The sequence below is a fragment of the Neopsephotus bourkii genome, unplaced genomic scaffold (genome assembly GCF_033783945.1).
Source record: "Neopsephotus bourkii isolate Nb327-2 ecotype Australia unplaced genomic scaffold, CSIRO-AGI_Nbou_v1 NB_140, whole genome shotgun sequence".
Lineage (NCBI taxonomy): Eukaryota > Metazoa > Chordata > Aves > Psittaciformes > Psittacidae > Neopsephotus > Neopsephotus bourkii.
In genome coordinates this window covers 673,606-694,856 of record NW_026900657.1, presented here as the reverse complement: position 1 = coordinate 694,856, position 21,251 = coordinate 673,606, and the positions used below count along the sequence as shown (strand labels likewise).

Genomic DNA, 21,251 nt, shown 5'->3' with positions numbered 1-21,251 from the left:
GTGGTAGGAGGTGCTCAGAAATGCTAAAGAGCAGTTACTGTGGTTTTATTGTCTCCATTAATTTTAACTTGTTTTAAAGAACACCCTCTACTAAAAGGACCAGGCCCATCTTTGATCCAAACACCATTTGTGTTGTGACCAGCAGTTAATAGTAATGGTGGCTTCTAACATCAGCTACCAGCTTGCTTGTCACTCTTCTGGCAACTTGCCTGGGAAGGGAAAAGAGGGCAAGCTCTAACAGAAACCTATGGGAATGCCAGCCTATGGACAATACAGGAAGGCTGGGTAGAGCAGAAGCTGTCTCTTCCTTTTGCTGTTGCCCTGCTGTATTGCTGGGGACCTTGTGCTGCTCTGAGCTCTCCCTGCTCCTAGAGAGGGCCCTGGGACTCTCCCATCATGGCTCATCCCCCTGCTTTGTGGGTAGGTCACTACTGAGCACGTAGCCCACAGCAGGACACCAAACTGCTGCTACCTCCCACAGTCTGCAGGAGGAGGAGGCTGCAAAGAAGCCGAATTTATGCCCTTGTATGTAGGTACAGATAGCAACAATCAAGCTGCTGAGTGGTGCAGACACACCCTTCATAGCCCAACTTGTCACCTTTCAAACTGTCTTTCCTCTGGTTTCCATCTTGAAAAAGATGGAGCCAGGGGATGGTTTAAGATGTGGTATTAACAGGAAGAGTTGGTTGAACACTAAATATGGGTCTCAGTTACAGATCTGGTGCAAATTCTCACCAACTTGTTGCCTTGAACAAAGTACTTAGCATGTCCATGACTCCAGTGCTCCAGTCACTGCAATAAGGATAGAGACACCTCACATTGCTGGTGTGAAGTTTAATCCGCTTATGCCTGGAAAGGGCTGTGAGGGTGGAAAAACAGGCTGTGAAAACACACAAAGGCACCTATTTCATCACTTACTGACCCATCCTGTGATCAGAGTGAACTCTGGGATGGTTTCCACTTCCGACAATGGGTCAGATCCCCTCAGGCTGTGTAAATTCACGGAAAGGTGAGGGGAATACCTCCTCTGAAGGCTGAAACCATCTAGATGTGCCAAGTTAAGGGGACTGGATGCCCTAGGGACTTGACGTTGTATTATACTGTAAACTGAGGACTTTGTCAGAGACAGAGGTTTATATTTTCTTTCCATTTTCACCAAACCTAGCTGCTAGCTGGGTGCCAACTGCTTTGGCATAAGATTAGGCTCAGGGTACTGCAGGTGTAAAGACAGAAAGCAACTGTTTAGAAAGATGCCATCACTGAGCTGACATTCATCCAAAGAGATTTCTCCCTGCTTTTACTCCAGACACATAAATCTTAATAATGAGTGTAAGATAGGTGCCATCTCAAAGCACGAAAAGTAAACAGCAATGCTGAATAACATGAGCACTGACCCAACTCACCCCATCCCACTACCCTTCTCTTGCTGTCATTACGCTCTGTGTTTTCCTGCCTGCTGTGGAATTCTCTCTACCACTAACACACTTTATTCTAGGGATTTGGACATGTGGTGACTCAGTGCAGCAGAGAAAACCTAGTGATAAGGCTGTGAACTCCCATGCCCTTTCCACTTCCATCCCCTAACAGCTCTTGAGCTCTTCTTCTTACCAGATGGCCATAAAAAGTTCTCTCCTGCTCAGATGATACCTGGGAAGATGCATTTGCCTGGGGAGCCAGCTGCTCGCTGCAGCATGCGTGACTGCGCTCGCAGCAGGCTGCCAGCCAGCCGTTTGTCAGCCTGCACACACCGCAAAGTGCTAGCATCTGTCTGCTGCTTAATAAATGGGGAAAGATAAGTTTGGAGGTGCATTACCCTTGCTTGCTTCAAGGAAGAGGTGTCTCTGTTGGCTCATAACAAGGAGGGTAGTTTTCACTTCGCCCCAGACCACTTACGTCTGAACAAACCTGAACTGAATTATCTTGGAAAAACAGTTTTCTTCCTTGGATTCTCCACTGCCTGCTCACCTCAATGAAATGATAGCAAAGAGTTCAGCAGAACAGAACACTGTACATCTGCTTGTTGGTAGTTGATTTATATACCGGTACTGGTTCCAAAGACAGTGCTTATATTTCTTCATTGAACTGAAAATTAGGGAAGTTATAAGTTATAAACCTCCCTCTAATAACCCTAAAATGACTTATTTTAACTTATGCATGCCTTTATGTTATGCATGTTTTAACTCCTGTTTCAGCTGCTTGCCTTCAGTCCTTAAATACATTTTGCAGAGATTTAATGGAATTTGCAAAGTCTTACTCAATCATGAATTAATGAAAATTTCTGACTCTGAATATGAAGGTACGTGTACGTGCAGTGCTTGGGTCCACTGTGTGGACAAAGACAAAATGGGCAGTAGGGTGGGCAGTGAGACTTTATCAAGTGCTCAACTGGTCCTGACATGCTCTTAATGGCAAGAGATAAATAGATTCTTTTAATGCCTTAACTGTTAGGACATAGCTGACATGTAGATTTATATAGTAATCAGGGCTGATAATGCTGCAGTAGTGTGGAGGAAACACATGCCCATGGTACACAGACCACTTTGAGGAGTAGATATTTGCAGTGTCTTTGTTTCTTACCTGCTATGTTGCATTGCAAAGCAGGGTTGGCGACGCCTCACTGGTCACTGACTGTGGGCAGAGGCAGAAATGACCCCAAAGATTGGTTATAGAGGAAAAATCAAACTGGAGGATGCTAAAAACATGAGAGATAATCTGGCATTTGCAAGGAAAGGGAACTGGATGGCCTGATGAGTCTTTTCTACCTCTGACTAGTTGCCAGGTCTGTCGGACACTGGATGGGAGAAGAGCTAGTTTTGGAAAATGACCCCCAAAAAGTCTACTTTCCTTGTGACCTATCCTTGTGACCTAAATGATAACTCCAGTCATCCAGCTAGTTGACTTGATTGGGAAACCAGCTTTCCTCCTTGTTATCCAATTATCCAGACGACCCATGTCTACCTTAAGTGGAGTCTGTGGTACATAAGCTGTCATCCTAGATACACTTTTCATTCCAAAGAAGGCGTAAATTGGCAAAGATGCAAAAATATGTTTTTGCCGTTTCAGTTTCTGTCAAACTCTCACTGGAAAAAAAGGAAAAGCAAAGTCTGCTCACAGAATGTTAGTGGTCAGTGACCTCCTTTGTTTGCAGAGCTTTGTTTTCAAGCATCCACGATATTTACATTTGCAGTTTAGTTTCTGAGTATGTGCTGGAGCTTCACATTGCATTTGCAAAGCAAAAAACTACTAAATGAAAGCTAGTATTGTGATTTATGGAGCTGTGCTTCCGGGAGACAAAGATCTCGGACCATATTCCACTCAAACTGGACATGCAGAAATTGGCAGCCTAGGCTAGAAATCTTTCCCTCCAGAAATACTGTAATCAGGAAATCCTCTTTCCACAAGTACATGTCTTTGTATTTTACTCATTTCTAGGCATAATATTGAAAATTAGTCTGTAACAGGGCACCAAAATTTTACAGTCTGAGCGATGGTATGCTTTCTGTAATACATACATATGTAACAGTAGAACACTGTTGCTGTGGCTATCCCCTGTTTCTGTGACAAGTATGCTGAAGCCCAGGAGACAGATTCTCCTTGCAGTCTCTGCCTGTTCCCTCTGGGCTAAGGATGGCATCCGCAGCTGTGATGCTGAAGTGGGCTCTTCCTACAGGGGTCTGTGTGCATCCCAGGGACCCAAAGTCACTAGTCCCCTGGTCACAACCACTTAAGATGTAGGCTGGTGTGAAGGAAAACCAGTGGATCTAACAGTCGGTCCCAGGAAGGAGTTACTAGCACCAGGGCAGCAGAAGTAAGCATGAAACAATCAGCTCTGCACCTGAAGCACCAAGAGGAAAGATATTCTCAACCCTGGGAGTTCCTCCCAGCTTCTCCTCCCTCCTTTGACCTGGATGAAAGGTTTAGCTGGATGTTAAATCCAGGCACAGCTTCAGGCTTGACTTTCACATGATTTACCAAGTCAAAACCCATCCTCTACGTTTTTTCAGCTTTATTACTGTAAAGCACGTAGCACAGTGGCAGAAGGGTAGATTTATCCTTTAGGAGACGAACACAACAGACAGGTTCCAGGGGAGAATTGTCAATATACAAGATAAATAAGTATTCATCACTGCTCAGGTTATGTTGTCAGGATAGGCAATACTGCAAACTTCCTTTAGAGATAAATGTGCTGCTGCCACTGTCAGACCCCTGGGGTTTTTGCCAGAAAGAGCTGATGGAACCTGGGCAGCGCTGGAGGGGCAGAATGGGGCTTACTGTGTTTGCATTGTATGATTCCAGTCCATGCCCGTCTGCTGCGTCTTCTCTGTTACAATTTGACTGCCTGAATGTTGCACTTATATTCATGTCTAACTTATTTTGACAAAGCCCACCCAAATGCACATTGCTGCAGCATTTTGCAAGTGCAGAACTTTTCTGTGGATATACAACAGTAGAATTGCTTTTTGTGGGCATGTGCCCTTCTTTTTAACTCATCATGAAATCCAGTACCCTGTGATGGCTCAGTTTACACTGCAGTTTATGAAGCAAAATAATCTGTCCTGTCTCAGAAACACACATTAACTTGCAGTAAGAGCTCATATCAAGAATTGCAGAGCACCCCCCAGATTTTGCATCTCAGAACCAGCCCCATAGGTCTGAGCAGGGAAGAATGGGCACCATCATAGTTTGTACAACCCATGAAGTTTAAAGAATTTAAAGCAGGGTGTTTAATGCCCATTATGAAGTTTCAGTTAAAAAAATAGAGATATGGCTCATTTTCTTCCAAAACTCCAAGTCTGCCACCCATGGAAAACCAGTGACCCAGCAGTGAGGTGCACAGAGCACCCTGCGCCTGGCCCTCGGAAGAAACCATCTGGATTCCTTCCAGATTTCATGAACAAACTCATAATGTGATGAAGGAAGCTCATATGTTGAAGGAAACTCTTTAACCTGATTAATGGGATGTAAGTAAGTGGAGCTAATTAGACTTGCTGTTAGGGAATAGCCTGCATGAAACCCAGGGTCGGTGCTTCAGGCAGCTGGGATACTCGTCCCCAGCCAAAGCCATGTGGTTACACCAGCCTGAGCCTATCTCGGGTCTGGATACCTCTGAACCTTGCAGGGTTTTTGGAATCTTCATGTGAAGTTTGCAATTTGGAGAAGTGAAGCCTGGCTTGAGGTGGGAAGCGTGCTCCTCTGCCCTCTGATCCCATTGAAGGAGCATCCTTCCTGGCTTTTCCAAAAGAGAAAGTATCTGTGGTCACAAGCTGTGTTCAGAAACGAGCAGCGGCCATCTGGGCATAGGTGTACCTGTACATACAGTTTTAGGAATAGGATTAGCCCTGTATGGAGTTAGAGCTTTGATCAGTACCTTCTCCCTCCCTCCCTCATATCTTTTCCTTCTTTCCTTCCTTTTCCTTTTAATTTTTTCCAAGGTAATTTTTCCCTTTCCTCTCCTCAGTTGGTCGTAATCCTCACTTGGACATGGGATATAGGAGCACAGAACAATTGATTTTCCCTCCGAGGAGCATTTCTGCAAAAAGATTTCTGCATAGGTTCAATGCACAATCAGCTTGGCCAGCAAACACACTGGTGTATCAAATAACACTGATGCTTAAAAGCAGCCTTTGAACTTGCAGGATATTCATCCCAGGGTCAGAGATTAAATTACCCCCTCAAATAAGTCTTAAGAGCTCGATGCAGTTCTTCCTACAAAAGGTTTATTTGGATGAGCCTTGCTTTAAAGAAACAACTAAAATTCAAGGCTCTTTAGGAGCCACCATCTTTGAAGGGCTGGGTGACAAGAGCAGCATTTGCACTGGACACATTTTAGCATGGGTTTATTAGTTATTTCTCATGTGCAGCAACAGTGGAGCTGCCCCGGGTAGCTTCTCGCTTGCTCCTGCCCAAGCCGGTGTCCCTGGAGCAGCCCTGCCAGGGCCAACAGGGGCATTTTGAACTTCTCAGATCTCCAGATTCAGCCCTGGGAGTTTCAGGAATTTCTTCCAGGTCATCTATTATTGAAGGGAGCGGGGTTGGGGGATGAATGCTGATACCACAAATGTTTCTGGTGTGTATTTAGGTTTGTTACTGTTTGTAGAAAAAGTCTGCTGCTGTTACTAAAGGGAGCACTGATACCATAAGACAGCTCTGCTATTGATAACAAGTTGATCAACTGCATTTGCTTATTATCAGTTGTGGTGTGGGGAGATTCCTTTTCTTTTTCTTACTCTTAAATCAAGGCATTTTTTTTAAGAGCTATTTTATTTTTGCTACAGACACAGCCGGTGAAGTAGCAGTAAAAAACATCACCACAAAGAGGCACATGGCTTTGAAATGTTTTGGTATGTAACGTAACTGTATTGTTATCAGGTCTTAACTTTTGCACAAAGAATATTTCTCCTTGTTCTAAAATCAAACCCTCTGTCAGCTTCCAAAGGGTTATGTACATAACGTGGTCATAGGGGAGCAACCCAAAATATATCTAAGTGTCTCAAATCATTTCACAAATAACATTGTTCTGTTTCTCTCCTGAAAGGAACAAGAGTTTCTTTGATTTTTCTTTTTTTTTAAAGTCAAATTTAGGATTCTGCTGTTCAGAGCAGAGAGGTCACAAGGCCCTAATGTATTTAGCATTGACTGCCCTCTCTTGTAGTGCGTCTATTAGTCAGTAATTTGATTTGTACCTATTCATTTGCAGTCCCTGCAGGAGCTCTGAGCTGGCCCCAAGTATAATTGGTGCTGTCTCTATTTTTACATCATTAGATTAGCCCCGACTCCTGGCCACTTGTTGTCTGCGCTTGTCTGTCCATTTATACAACCTAATGTAACACAAAATTCATTACTGATCACATTACTTTCAACTCTGAAGCCAGCTTTGTGATAAACATTTTGTTAACCCTTTCTTGCCAGCACAGAGACCTGGGGGATAAATGCACTTTCCCTTTGCAGAAAAATCAATATCATAATAAAACAAAGTGCAGTCACATTTCTAGATTTGTCATTCCTCCTGGAGAAAGAAATGGGGAGAAACATATATGAGATGACTAAATGATGTCTGCATCCAGGCATCTTGCACTGCTGTATATGAAATGAGCTCAGCAGTGTCCTTTCTACTAGAATATAAAGAAGTGACACAAGATAGGGCCAGCACTCAATTTAAAACTTAATTTCTTACTCATTGTTCTGCAAGTGTTTTAGGTCTTCTGTGCAGGCTGTAATCGGGTTATGACATTATTGGAACTGGACATTTTTCTTCCAGTGCCTTGTCTAAAGTAGTTAACAGCGAAACAGTTCCCTGTCTCCTTAGAGATTTATTCCTGTGTTAGATTTTGGTTTGGTTTGCTTTGGTTTGTGGTTTTTTCCCTCCTAATAATTAAGCAAATTAATTTTCTTACTGCAATACTCCAGTATTTCACAGGAAAATGTAAAGCTCCATTCTGTCTAGCTTGGCTTTGCTCACATTTGCCTGTTCTGCTGAGTACCTCCTAAAGCATTAAGCTGTTTGCATCACTGAGGCTTCTGCTATTGATTTCAAGGGGAACAAGAGGAAAGCCACGGTAGGTATTCATTTAGGCCTGGTTCTGCGAAGAACTGAGCATCCTTACAGCCCTGTTTGCAGCATCATGCCCATGAGGTGATGCTTGCTATTCAAAGGACTGTATTGTGGTGCATGCAAAAGCTGTTGATTTTTAACAGTTTTCTAAATTTATTTTCTGTTTGTACAGCTCGGTGTGGAAATCTGTTATTTTGGCTTTTCTAAATATTTAGAAACATTTCTCAGTGTTTATTAAATCTTCTCTTTAAGTCCAACTTCTAAAGCCTGCCCCACACTGAGCAGGGTGCAGGAGTCTAGGAGACTACATGATTTTTCCATCTCTAGTTCCTATAATTACCTTGTTATGCCTTTCAGGAGTCTTTGCATGGTATTTTTATGTAGGATACGACTTACAGCAATCATCTCTCAGTAAGTATAAGAGCCCCCGTCTCCCAGCATTTCAACCAAGACTGGTATTTTTACAGCTGTTTTGTGAGCCAAAACTTGTTGCAGCTGCTGAGGTGGTGGCAGGATAAAGGCAAGACAGCTCCTGTCCCTCCTCCCAAGCCCAGCAGCCCCAGAGAGCCCTGCAATATTTTGCTGGTTTTTGCAGTAGTGATTCTAGGTGTGTGCAGTGTTGGCTGGCGCTTGCTCCTAAAGCCTGTCTTAGCTAGGGGAAAGCTTTGCTCAGCTCTGCTGCTGCCCTTGTGTCCCTCAGGGTCTGCTCCAGCTTTGCCATCATAGCCCCAGGAAGGCCAGCACTCCCTGAAGTCCCCGTGCAGCCTTAGGTAACCCCTGGGACCCTCACATAAAGGACGAGCTGCAGCTTCGGTCGTGGTGGAGGTGACAGAGGGTCTGTGACCAGACAGGGTGCCACCACTCCACTCCCAACCCAGGATGCCACAGTCTGTTGGGGACGGTTAAGCTGACACTGCTCCCGTTTTAGCATGTTGCACATCTTGCATTAACTCTTTGAAAGTTTGAGCCTTTCATTATCTTAAGATGACATGCATCCAATTTGCCAGCTCCCCTTCCTGCCTGTGCAAAGCATTAACATCAGGCTGACGCCAAGGGCATCTGCCGTTCCTTGGATTGTGAAAGGGCGATGGCCCAAGTCATTGCAAAGCTCTCATAAACTATGCATTTCCCTCACCAGGGGAAACGGGAGAGGAGGCTGTAGAATGGAAACCCATTTATGCACTAAGTTGTTAAGCAGTCGAACTGTTAAATGAACACTTCTGATTAGAAAGATACGATGAAGTATGAGTCACCAAACAGCAAAACAAGCATTAACACAGCAAAACCCCCAGCAATAAATGGAAGGTCAAAAGCTAAAACAATTAAAATGTTCCAGTGTGAGCAACCCTCTGGCCCTGCAGCTTTCAGTTCTCTCAGCTGCAGAGGCCTCTCGTCCACCAGGGGATCTGCTTCTTATGCTTCAGCATCAAGAGGCACAGGTCTCTCAGCAGACTCCCAAAGTGCCACCTCCAACTCCAAGGACCTTTCCCTACCTGTTCAGAGGCCATATCATTTCCTGCTGTCATACTGTAGTCTGCAGCCCTGCTGTCACCTCTCTTCACCCCCACACATTTCTCTAACAGAATATCAGACAAATAGTAACCTGATTTTTCTGATAATCTAGCCTTGCGATGCATGGTGGAGTCTGAGAATAGCAGGGCTTAGGGCCGCATCCTTAACAGCGATGTCGTCAGCTATCTGATGCTCGTCGTGTATCTGGAGGAGATGGTCAGGTATAAAGTGGGAAATGGGGAGAGAGGGCAGGAGAAAAGGAGAGAAGAAAAATAAAGGGGATTTTGGCTGGGGAAATATCTGACTGATGGGAAGGAGACTCCCCTGGAGCATGTTCTATGGGTCCAGATCTAGTGGCTGCCCCAGGAGGAAGCAGTGTTGTCACCAGGTGCCCAGCAGTGCTGGGAATGGTTAGTTCTCCTTCTGGTATGAAAATACTAGCTTTCCATCCATTCCTAGCCTGCTGTCTCCCCACCATGGATAATATATAAAACAGTAGACTTTTATTCATTAACATTTATGGGGAAATGTTAATATTAAGCTGTAAGTGAAAAGCCCTATCTTATTGAATTCTTCTGCTGTGTTATTGGGAGCCTAATTACATTTTGTATTTAAATAAAAACCAGATGACGTTCAGGACAGTCAGGCAAGCATTCTGTAAGTGAGAATTTATCTTGTGATCTGGGTAAACAATGTCTCATCATTTAACAGTTATTATAAATAATGGGTTTTTAAGCACTTTGCTGAGAGTTCATATTGGCTCCACACGGGTTGCACTAAGGGAGAGAGAATTTCAGTGACATCTTCCAGGCATCCGGTGAGGAGGAATCATATCCTGAGCTCACTCCTCAAGCTGCAGCAGTTTTCATCCTCCTCTGTTTATTATTGCTCAATATTGTGTGCACATTCGGCTGACAGAAAAACCTAAGAGTAAGAAAAATGACAGATCAGTTGGAAGCATCCTGCAAATGGAGAAGCCATCCCTGCTGCTGCCCCAGCAGAAGTGGAAGGTGTTCAGGACCCCTGCAGAGGTTCAAGTGGGGAGTTGAAACCTCCAGAGGTGTATGCTGTCTGTAAAAATGGTGCTGTGTAAATGTGTGCTCAGAGGGAATGAAAAAGGCAAACAGTAAAGACATAAAGGTAATAGACCAGCTCCTTTTTGCTGTGTTTCTGCTGGTGCTCTCTTAAATTACAGCACTGGTATTACATGCTCGGTGTAATGCGTGAGCTAGTTTAGAAAAAGAGGAGGACTTCTGAAACATGTAAATAGCTTTTCCCCCACTTCTGTGTTTGCATTCTACATTTCACTCCTGTCACTTCAGAGAAGGTGGTGGTGCTTTTGTCACTAGCTGCCTTTTAGTCTTTGCTCCCTGATCCTCAGACATTAGCAAGAGCCTCTGAGATTTCTCCAAGGCATTTCCCATCACAGGCAGGGAGCAGCTTCCCCACAGCCTGTCCCGCATCCCAGGGAGGAAGGAATTAGTTTTCCACGCAGACAGAAATAGGTGGGAAGGGGATGATTTTTATGGACACCCATTTGCTGTTGTGAAAGATACAGAATTTGGGAGTGCCTGATGCTGGCTGGTGGTGTGTCACCTCCTGCCATGTCAGACCCTGTAAAACAGCAGTTCTAGGGCATGAGCTGTTTGCTGCCTTTTCCTATGCAAGGCCCATTTTCTGAAAAGAGCCCACAGCTAAAGTACCATCTTTTTTCATTTATTTGTTTGTTCCTCGGTCAGTGACTTTCTCAGTATTTGCCCAACACGTGAACTCTGTGTTTACATCAAAAGCTGATGGTGTTGTGAAAGACAGAGGGTCAGTATCACTTCTCTGACTGTTTCCAAAGATGTTTTTCTGGGAAGGCCACAGCCAAGACCTGCCCCATTCCCTCCACTCTGGCTTAGTGGCACGGCAAGGGAGTGAGGAGCTGTGAGTGGCTGGGGATGGTGAGCACATGCAGAACCCTGGTCAAGGTCCATGGGATGGAAATGGTGTCAGTTCCCCAGCCAGGTACCATTCTGGGGGCCCAGAAGCTGTGCCATGTGGTGCGCTGCAGAGTGGTGCTCAGATTTGTTGCTATGCTGGATTTCTTCTAAGGCAGAGCACAGAATACCCATGGGTGGCATCTCCAATCTGTTCTCATATGGCAAGCGGAGCAGCTTTTCCCATTGGGCACTCCATCACTGAGGCCACATTGTTGGGTGGAAATAACATTTGGAGGCGTTAGTCGAAAGACAGATGAACATAGCAGCCTTCCTCCCTCATCTGCAGCCACAGAGGCAGCAGTGGCTAGGTGAACTGTACAGGAACAGATACCTAACCTGAAATCTGAGTGTGTTTTTGTGCCTTCACTCAGCACTACTTCTGTCTACACCCTTTAAACCAAAGAGTCTTTATATTGTGCCAGGATTGTGTTGTCTCTTTGGTTTAGCTTTTGGAAACATGGCTGGTCACCCATCAAGATGTGAGCAAATGTCTGCAAAAGAGCACAGCGTGAGGAGCAGGTAGTTACATTAACTTCACTGCCAGATGCCAAAGTACAAGGCATAATCCGCACATCTTGAGATGATTGGAATTGCCTTTTATGTGGGATGTGGCCAGAGGAATGCCTTGGTTTGCCATTAGCTCTTTTAGATTTCACATGGGTTGTCCTCTGTGCTCGTCCACAGGCTGCAGCTCATTCACACGTTTCACAGTGCTTGTAAGAGTGTAACTAAAGACAAAGTATACTGGAATCAATACTTGGAACCATTTTTAAAACACAAGTTTTAAAAATTAAACCTTGAACTTACTTTTTTCAGCTGCTTTCTGGTTTCATGAGAACTGCTGTGTTGATCAGCTCCATTAACAGGGGGCCAGATGAAGCTTCGGATGTCATTTTTATCAAGGCTCTTTTATATTTATGTCTCACATCAGAATTCGGAGCTATATAAATAAGACAGAGTGTATTAAGAGCCTCAAGCAATCCTGCAAGAGAGCAAGCCCACAAGGTTGGCCTGTTGTTTTTCCAGGCTCAGTTAATAATCTAGGTAGAGATGTGATTTTAAGAGTACTACTGCGAGCTTTGAGTGCTCCGTAAAATTAGTTGTGTGTTTTCAAAATTGGTCTACTTGAAGCAGCGATGTCAACAAAATCTTTAAAATAATTGACTAAATAGGCCAAATAAGTTGCATTTGGAACTAGGATTATTTGGATGGGTTTGGAGTTTTCCAGCAACACTAAAAGCAGCACCAGGGAAATGAAAGGAGGCGACCTCTGCTCCTTAGGTCTCCACCTGAGCTTTTCCAATTCTAAAGCCTTGAGCTGTTTAAATGAGCAGACAAGGCTGAGTCCGTGGTGACATAACTTCGTGAGTTTCAATGAAACTCTTCTGATTTGGACCAGCTGAGCATCTGCTACCCCCAAACTTTTAACTTTTCCTTTGAATCAATCCCAAATTCCAGTCCGCTCTAGCTTCCTCCTCAGCATCAATCTGCACTAGGGAGACAGCCCAGAGCCTCTCAGTAGCTTTCCTCACCGGCCTTAAAGGCCACTTCATGTCAGAAGTACTAGAAGTTGTGCCAGGATTACTTTGCTTTGTAATATTATACTTTTAAAATGAACTCAGCAGTACGTTTGTGTCAGAAGCATAAAATGCACATATGCAAGATGCACACAGAGGCACATTCCGAGCACAGAAGTTGTCCTCCCCTGGGGTTGCCTTGTCTTCCTAAGTAAGGGTTATTGAGGAAGCCAGATAACTGAGGTAGCATCGCAAGAAGGGGAAAAAATAGTCTTAGGCATGAAACTGCTGAAGTTTGGAGGGTCAGGAGTGTTTGAAATCCCCCATCCAGCATACTGGTGAGGGGCTGCCCAGACCCTGAGGTCATCACTGGCTTTGTGGTTTTGATCTTCAGGCAGTTTTTCCTTTCCCAGCTTTTTTACTGGGATTGTTTGGCAGAGTCCAGGAGAGGAGGAGGGCCCTGCAGCACTCCCTGAGCACTCCCGATCATCACACTCCTGTGCAGTGTCTTTGCTGCAGCCACCTTTGCGGTGGGACCCCTCAGCCCTGAGATCTCGAGTAGCTCCAGCTCTGGTGGGAAGAGGCACGCGTAGATCCACACGTTGGGTCCAGACTTGCTCTGGATAGAAGCGTAGTGGTTTCAAGAATAGGAGCATTGCCAATCAAGAGCCAAAGAGTCCAGAGGGTGTAGGACACAGAGCTGGTAGGTGTTGTGAACATGCAGATTACGTTGCATTTCCTTTGTGGAGTTGGAGGCTGACAGAGGGGTCACTGTTGAGCAATCCGAGGCATTCCCATAACCCTGGGAATGAGAGACCAAACCCAGGAATTTTAATACAGTGTTTTCTCTGCAAATACTTTTGGTCTGATATACACAGATGTGCTGCTTGCGTAACTGAAGATACAAGATAATTCTGCCTCAGTACATTGGAAAACTTGTGTACACTCTGGCTTGCACAGGAAAGTGGATATTACATACAAGGTACATTATAGAAATTTATAGTAGCAACTTGTTGAGACTTTCAAGATGGGGTAAGAGAGAATTCCTTTAAACCCTATTGAATGTATCTGCATATTCCTTTCAAAAACTCTTCTGGAAACCTTGCACAAGGACTCGTAGGCTTACATGATGTGGATGGGCTATGGAAATTGTTTTCTATAAGCATTTGACTGTTATAGCTTCTGAAATTTCACATACTGACTAAAATTGGCAGCTCATCCTTCTGAAGTGCCATTTAGGTAGGAAAACATCCTAAACCTCTTTACAAAAACACACAGCTCTAGGAAACTTGAGATTATTTTTTAAAAGCACTGCAGTCATTGTGAAAGTGCCTGTCGTGAAGAATATTCTCCCTCTAAATGCTAGTCCTTTATCTAGTGCACTTTTAACCTTCCATAAAACGCTCGGAGTCAAGTCTGGCAAGATGCCACAGTCTTGGGTCTCCTGTTCCATGGGCTCAAGTTGTATGGAGTTTTTCAGGTTCGCTTTTTAAAGGAAGAAACAAGCTGCTTTGCTCTTTCTTTTCCTTTTTTTTTCTTTTTGGTAGACAGAATTGTGTAGAAGTTCAAGCATGGCAACATCTTGTCCGTATCTCAACAATCTCTTCGTGCCCGAAGTAAACCCAGACATTTATGTAAGTTCAGATATTCTCCCCATTTCATAATGGGGGACATTCCAGTGTTAGTTATTTGGCATCTTAGCTTCGAAATAAGGCGCTAGAGATGAAATTTGCGGTCTCGGAGGGGCTCTGATGTTCAGAAGGCTCAGTCTTCATTCCCCTGGTTATCTCCTCCTCTTGTACCTCCTCATCTCCTTGCTAGATCCTGACACCTTTTTTCCAACGTGCCAGGTTTCATCTCCAAGAGCATGGCACTAACAAACTCTATGTGGATTCAGCATTAGAGTTATTGTAAGACAGTTTGACAGTAACTAATATTTTACATAGGCCACTGAATTCTGATTTCAGAGACGTTGCTCAGGCAGCATTTGCCAGTCTTCTTCACTTTGCAAATTTAATGTAGGTGCTTTTGTGGTGTCTCAACATCTTTCAGGCTACAGCAGGATGAAGTAGTTCTAATACAGGAATTGTTTGTCAGTGATCAGATGCTGTTGTGTTATTTCCTCTTTGGAATAGAGTTTAATATCTCTTTTTTCAAACTGCTGGATTAAAAGAAGAAAAGAGTAAAAGAAACACTTTTTAGGGGCAGGTCTATCACGGTCACCCAAAGAATCACAGGAAATCAGTCCCCCCAGATGCCTGTGTTGGTTGCTGGAGCATGGGGAGAACTGGCACAGGTTAATGGCTTCTGCAGGAGTAGGTCACAGGGCTTGGGGCAGAGAGCACGTTTAGTTGACTTTTAAGCATTATCATAATCAGACAAACTTGTAAACACTTTATTAATATATAAAGCTAGGAACTGACTTACTGTCTGTGCTCCCATCGGAAGGGAGCTATGTTAAACTGCATTTGCCCAGAAATTTCTTTTCAGCCATCTCAAATTAAAAGGAGCTTGGAAAATTAAGAGTTTTAATGAGTTCTTAGTGCTTTCACTTCACTACAAGATTAACGATTCTTGCTTATCCCAATACCAAATGTATAGGTTCCCCCCGGGCTGTAGTGCCCCCCTCTGCCCTCAGCACTGGCAAGTCCCTGGTCCAGTGGGGCTGGAGCCAGCTCTGCAGGTCCTTGCCTCAAAGCAGCAACCAAGGGCAGTGGCGATGGATTAATAATTAGAGCTCCCTCGTTAGCATAATTGCATTCATTAAAAGAAAAAGGAACACTCAAGAAAAATCTACAACTGCAGTAGCAACAATGCTGTTTCCAAGCCTTTGTGTTAGGGGCGGTATTTCTGTATCCTGGTTTGGTTGCAACCTAGCATAAGCTTTTGAGCCCCTTTCTGCCTTGGGCTGCACTGTGTGTGTCCCAGGCAGCAGCACCGGCTCCCGTGGGGACCGGTTATGATGTTCATAGTAAATGTTCCTGCAGAAATAGAGCCAGAAGTGTCCAGCTGAGTTTGGGATGTTGTCTAAACACTGAAAGATGGAGAGCTTACGTGTAAAAGTGCGTGTTGGCGTACAGGGAGGCAGAAGCTGTGTGTTGGGGGCCGGTGTGAGCTCCTCCAGGGAGCACGTCCCACTCCCCTTGTTGGCAGTGAGTAAAATAAAAATGTTTAACTAATCCATTCACAGGGGAGCGTTGTGTAAATTACAAACAGTTTAAGAGATCCTCGAGACTTCCATTGTGTTCATACAAATTGCCTTTTAGTGTTCGCTTTATATAGGATCCTTTTGAATGAGAATCCAGATGGCAGAAGCTACATAATCATTATTCATTACAGTTAATAAGTAACACTCGGAAGCCCCAGCAGTCCTGCGAGTCCCCCATGATAGGCATTGTTGCAAATGGAAGGGTAAAGAAAATAATCCTTGCTGCAGAACATTTTATGACTTTGGTTAAAGACAAGAAGCTGTGAAGGGCCCTTAGGTTTGCGTGCCCAGGAGCACAGACCAGGCTGTTGCTCCAAGAGCTCTGTCTGCAGGGAGTCTTCTCACTTCTCCAAATGAAGGAAATTACCTTTGGTTTTAAAATGAGGCTCTAATTTTGGCCTTTCAGCCATTCATTCAGAAGCTGCTCATGGCCCGAGAGAGGTGGTTTTAGCAAGCAGCACCTCATTTCTCTTCCACACGGCTGGAAAATGCCCATCTTGTATCCTAACTTCAGAGAGAGGGCAAGCACATTCCCGCAGTCACAGCCTCCTTGGCACATAGCGGAGCCCAAGAAGTTCCCCAAAACAATGGCTGTGAATGACAGAAATGAAATCAAGGAGATTCAAGCCCCGCTGGCCATTACCCCACTTCCTGCATTCCTACTTGTTAATTGTCTAATTCCTAATGAGTCTTCAGGCGTCTGATGGACTTTCTGATGTGTGCTCACTCCGACGCTTCCTCCCCTCCCATCCCTGGCCTCATCCCTTGCCGGAGACCTTGTTCCTTTAAAAATGCCATCCTTAAAAATCAGAAATATTCAGCCCAGCCAAAGGAAAAGGGAACTTGACATTAGTTGAGCTTGAAAGGCTTGGTGCTGTGAAAAGTGACTGACGTGTGAAAAGAGGCTACAATTAGTTCTTTCCCCGAGCACTCTCCCATTCAGTCCAGGGTCACTCCTTCAGCGAGCTGCGGCTTTGAGGGTAATGTGTTGTGACAGTTTGAGATGATGAAGAATAATTCTTGTATTCAGAGTTGCTGCCGCTTCCCCGCTGCCCTGACACATCAGGCTGCTGTCATTGTATCATTTATCCCGGCTGCGGCTCCGCCGGGCTGTGCGGGAGCCTGGGCAGCCCTTTCCTAGGTAAGAGGACAGGGTCAGCTCTTCCAGCAAATGATTTTGGAGGATATTTTGAAACTGTGCTTAACGGGGGAAAGCAAACAGAAAGGAAAAACCATTAGAAGAAATAATGCACTGGAGATGAGATTTTTGAGTAGACATAAAGGAGATACCACGGCTTCAAGTGGACCACTACAGAGAGAGCACAAATAAGAAAGGCAGCATAATTTATGAGTGTTCCGGGCAAAAGAGGGCTATATAGATTTTCTTCAGGCATTGAATTAATGCACCCTATAAAATGGTTTCACATTTAAGCTTGGCAGGGTTTTGTACCTTTCTGGGTTTGATGGGGCCCTTTGACAGTTCCTGGAGCTTTCTGGAACTGAGGGTGCAGCACTGGTTAGGGGACAGCACTGGTGTCCCCAGAGCAGCTCCTCTTCCTTCTCTTCCTCCTCCTCTCTGCTTTGGCAGCCAGCTCAGGGAGAGCAGAGTGTCTTGGTCAGCAGAACAAGGGACAGGGCCATCAGGCTGTTGGGAATATCATCAAAAATAAGTGTTTTGTGGGAGGTTTCATTTTCAATTTCTCATGCAACAAGGTACCCACCGCAGGAAGGCTGCACTGGTGCTGGTCTACAGGCAGGCCCACTGCAAGCAATACCAAGGAGAGAGCAGACAACATTTCTTTTGCATCACCTTTAATGTCCCCTTGCTCTCTGAGCAGTGTCAGTGTTTCCACAGCCCCAGATGCTGCAGGGCCATGGGAGGAGGTGGCTGCCCCCCAGGGAAGGCTGGGGACCCACTTTCCCTCCCTGCTCCCAATGGCCACCCCTCCCCACACCGGCAGCAACAAGGATTTGAACTGCTGCTGCCTTCACCACTGCAGAAAGTGTGTGTGCCCTCAAAATCTCGGTTACTCTGGGACCCTGGCTGATGGCAGCGGTGCCCATTACTGTTCCCATCAAAAGCACAGGCAAGGCTGTTCCCAGCTCCCCTGAAGTGACTTTCTCCTCATGGCTTCAGCAGATGTTCCTGCTCCTTCATCTCGTCGTTGTTGTTGTTGGTTCTAGGGCAGTCAGGACTTTGTGAGTTGCTTCCTCCAGGGACATGGGCAGGTTTTAGTATTTACGTTTCCAGTATTAGCGTTTATTTGTATTTGTGTTTGTTTTTCACGGGCTTGTGAAAGCCTCAGGGAGCCGTTTATGGGGCCAAAATAATGCAAGTGCTGGTCTTCTCACAGTATTTCATTTCCTTGATGGTGGAAATGCTACGAGAAGAGCAGGTCTCATGTTATTTTGACCCCATAAATAGCTCCCAGAGGCCCCTTTCTTCCTTCTCCCACCCACTCCCCCCCAAATCAAATATTTAGGTTGCTGCAGAGCCTGACTTCTCAACCCTTGGTTATCTTGCTTCAGAAGCAGCAAATTGCAGTTATTACAAAATAGCCAGAGAGTCTATAAGGCCGAATGGGTTTTATATGATGCACAATTTGTTGGCTACTGTACAAGTTCATTAAAGTGTATCATAAGAGGTTGTTTTACTGGTACATTTAAGGAAGTTAATACATCTCGACAGTATATGCATCGGGGAATGCAGATACAATAACCCTCAGACATGCTGGGGCCAAGTCCATTCCTGGCCTAACTCCACCTAAGTAAACGAAATCACTCGCTGGGCAGATGTGTCCTGCTCTGCTGGCGCGGTGCTGAGCCTTGGTCCTTTGCAGCGGCTGCTGCTTCAGGCTCTCCTGCTGCTTGTCCCTGTCTTTCCATTGTTCCTCTTTTTCCATGGGGGTGTCCTGGTTTTCCCTTCTGTGTTTTTCAGCAGGTGTGTTCCCAGCACATCGCTGGTCTGACCGGTTGTATGGCACATCTTACTTAGGTCTGGGAAGCATTTCACCTCCTTTCAGCAGCCCTGCAGGCTTGGCTGCTCCATCCTAGCACAGTGGGAGGGCAGCATGGCCTGCGCTGACTGTCTGTAGGGACCTGCCTCTTCTGACACCCAACAGCCCACTGTGTAGTGGCTCCTTCTGCACTCGTTGGGTCTATCCAGGAATCAGGTCTATCAGAAATCATCCCCCAGTCTTTTACCCCATAACACCAAAGGTGTCCCCATGTGGCAGAGCCATTCTGGTCTTGTCTGAGGTTCCTATGAGAATAGCATTGATGTTCCTGTGCATGTGCCTCTGCTGAGTCCTGGTCTGCTGGAAGATCTGTGGGGAAGAATAATAGTTTGCATAGTTTTTATTAAGGAAATAGGTGGGGAAAAGTATGGACTTATTTGGAGGGATGTAGGAAAATGTGCTGACTGTGGTCCTAGGGGTCAGATGTGCAGCACAGGTAGTCCCTGGTGACCATGTAATGGCTAATTGCACATCTCGCGTGACCCGGCGTGCACACGAGAGCCGGGCCCGGGCGAGGGCAAGAGCCCAGTTTCCTGAGCACAGCAGTGTTTTCTGCTGCAGTGGTCAGGAGGTTTACAATGCTTTCTTAGGTATCAAAATACATTGCTCGTCTGCCTCGCCATGTAATTAGTTCCAGAGCTGAGCGGGTTCACAACGTGAGGCTGTCTGGGAGTGCCTGGACTCGTTTGCCCAGGGTAATGTGTGAGTTTGCCGTCCGCAGTGCTTGGGATGGCAGCTGGGATGTGGGAGCTCCCCTGGTTTTTATCCTGAACCCCTCCAGTCCCAAAGTGAGCTCTGTGCAGGCTGGAAAACTTCCTCTCCACTTCATACTGAGGTTTTGCATCTGTTTCACGCTCTCTTCTGTCCCTCCCCGTTGCTAATTGAAAGTGGTTCCCATGCCCCACAGCAGCAAGAGGGGGCTCACGTCCCCTGCATTCGAGGGGATGGACCCCAACCTCCCCAGCCAGCCCCTGCGCCCACCGCTCTGCCTCCCCTATGTTCTATCCATGCTTTTTCCCTGGCTGGCATCAGTCTCTGCAGTGCCACCCCCTGGCAGTCCCCCGCAGAGGTGACAAGTGCTGCCGGTTGCAGCAACCCTGCAGCCCCAGGAAAGCCACCGTGCGAGCCCCAGTTCCCCCACATCCCATCCTGGCGGGGTTTCAGCCCAATACAAGTCACCGAAGGACAGGCAGGACACGGCATGGCCAAGGACAGGCAGGAGCTGGCAGGCTCAGCCCTATGGCCTGAGGGGCAGAAAAGGCCACGCAGGAGCCCCAGGGGAACAAATGCTTTCCCTCTCCCTCCTTTTGCTACGCTTGCTGAAAACACATTTGCCTGAAAATCAATTACAGCTTAGAAAGAGAGAGCGAAGCCACCCCGTGAGGAGTTCAGGAGCCCCAACGCTGTTCAGGGGAGCCCCATCCTGCCCAGCCGGGCGATGGCTGCCCAGCACCCCAGAGCTCTGACGTGGGACGTTTAACCGAAGCCAGCTGTGTGCAAGGGGAGATAAAAGCCTCAAATCAGACAGGATAAGCACAGTATTAGTGTGGGATACACCGCTCATTTCTGATTTAAATTACTGTTTTTACTTCCTGAACTCATGGGAGAGTGAGGATGTGAGGAAAATGAAGAGGTTTAGGCATGGACATTCCTTCACCAAATACTGGCAAGAAACCATGATTAATACAGCTGATGTCATTAGCATCACTGCTTATAGGGTGACTGGTTTCCTGCTGATCTGGTTTTCATGTATCCTGGGCAGATTTTCTCCATTGCAAATTACCTCCAGAGCCAAGGATTAAATCCCCTAACCCTCAGTTGCTAGGTGTGCACTCTCCTGGCTGCTGTTGCTGCAGTGCCCAGGTAGTAAACGGGAGCAGTGTCTGAGGATGCTGGGGTGAGATGCTTTTGGTTTTAGTGAAGAACTAACTTCCTGCTTTTGCCATGCACTTTCTGTGTAGCCGTGTCCTTATCATGGAGTCCCATTGCACAAAGTTTGGTGTTGACAAAAGGTTAAATATCCTGGCATGAGACAGAGGTGTACAAACAACGGTGGTGTGGTCATATTTAGCAGAGAGCAAAGGGGCCACCACTCCTCCAGCTCCTGTGTGGCTTTCCATCCCCATCCGAGCAAAAGTCCCAGCTGCAGGGACAGGGAAAGCTGCCTGTCTCCTCTGGGGGTTGTCCCCCATGCACACATGCACAACACCACAGGAGGATTTTCCCTCTTTCCCCTTTGGCAGCAGAGGAATTTGCCTGAAGCTCCCATCCCCATCCCGTCCCCTCCAGCGCAGGCTGTGCGGAAGCAGGCGACAGAAGTCACACCCAGGGCTGCGCGTTGCAGCTCACCAGGATGTTTCTTGTAGGCTGTCACTGCGTGTCTGGGAGAGGAATCCTGTTGGGTCCGTGGGGCTCTGCCTAATCTCACTGCTGCATGCCGCCGCTGAGTGCTGGCCTGGG

General features: G+C 46.1%; 1 protein-coding gene across 10 annotated transcripts in view; it reads left to right on the top strand.

Moving 5' to 3' along the window:
- BCAS3 (BCAS3 microtubule associated cell migration factor) overlaps nucleotides 1-21,251 on the top strand; it is a 363,292-nt gene that overhangs the window by 340,206 nt on the left and 1,835 nt on the right. For 4 of the 10 annotated variants that reach the window (XM_061368506.1, XM_061368515.1, XM_061368637.1 and 1 more), the window contains one exon: nucleotides 6,276-6,341. The exons of 4 other annotated variants lie outside the window; for them this stretch is intronic. In XM_061368506.1, the coding sequence (XP_061224490.1) occupies nucleotides 6,276-6,341 (66 nt within the window). 2 more of the 10 variants (XM_061368534.1, XM_061368550.1) reach the window with 2 other exon arrangements.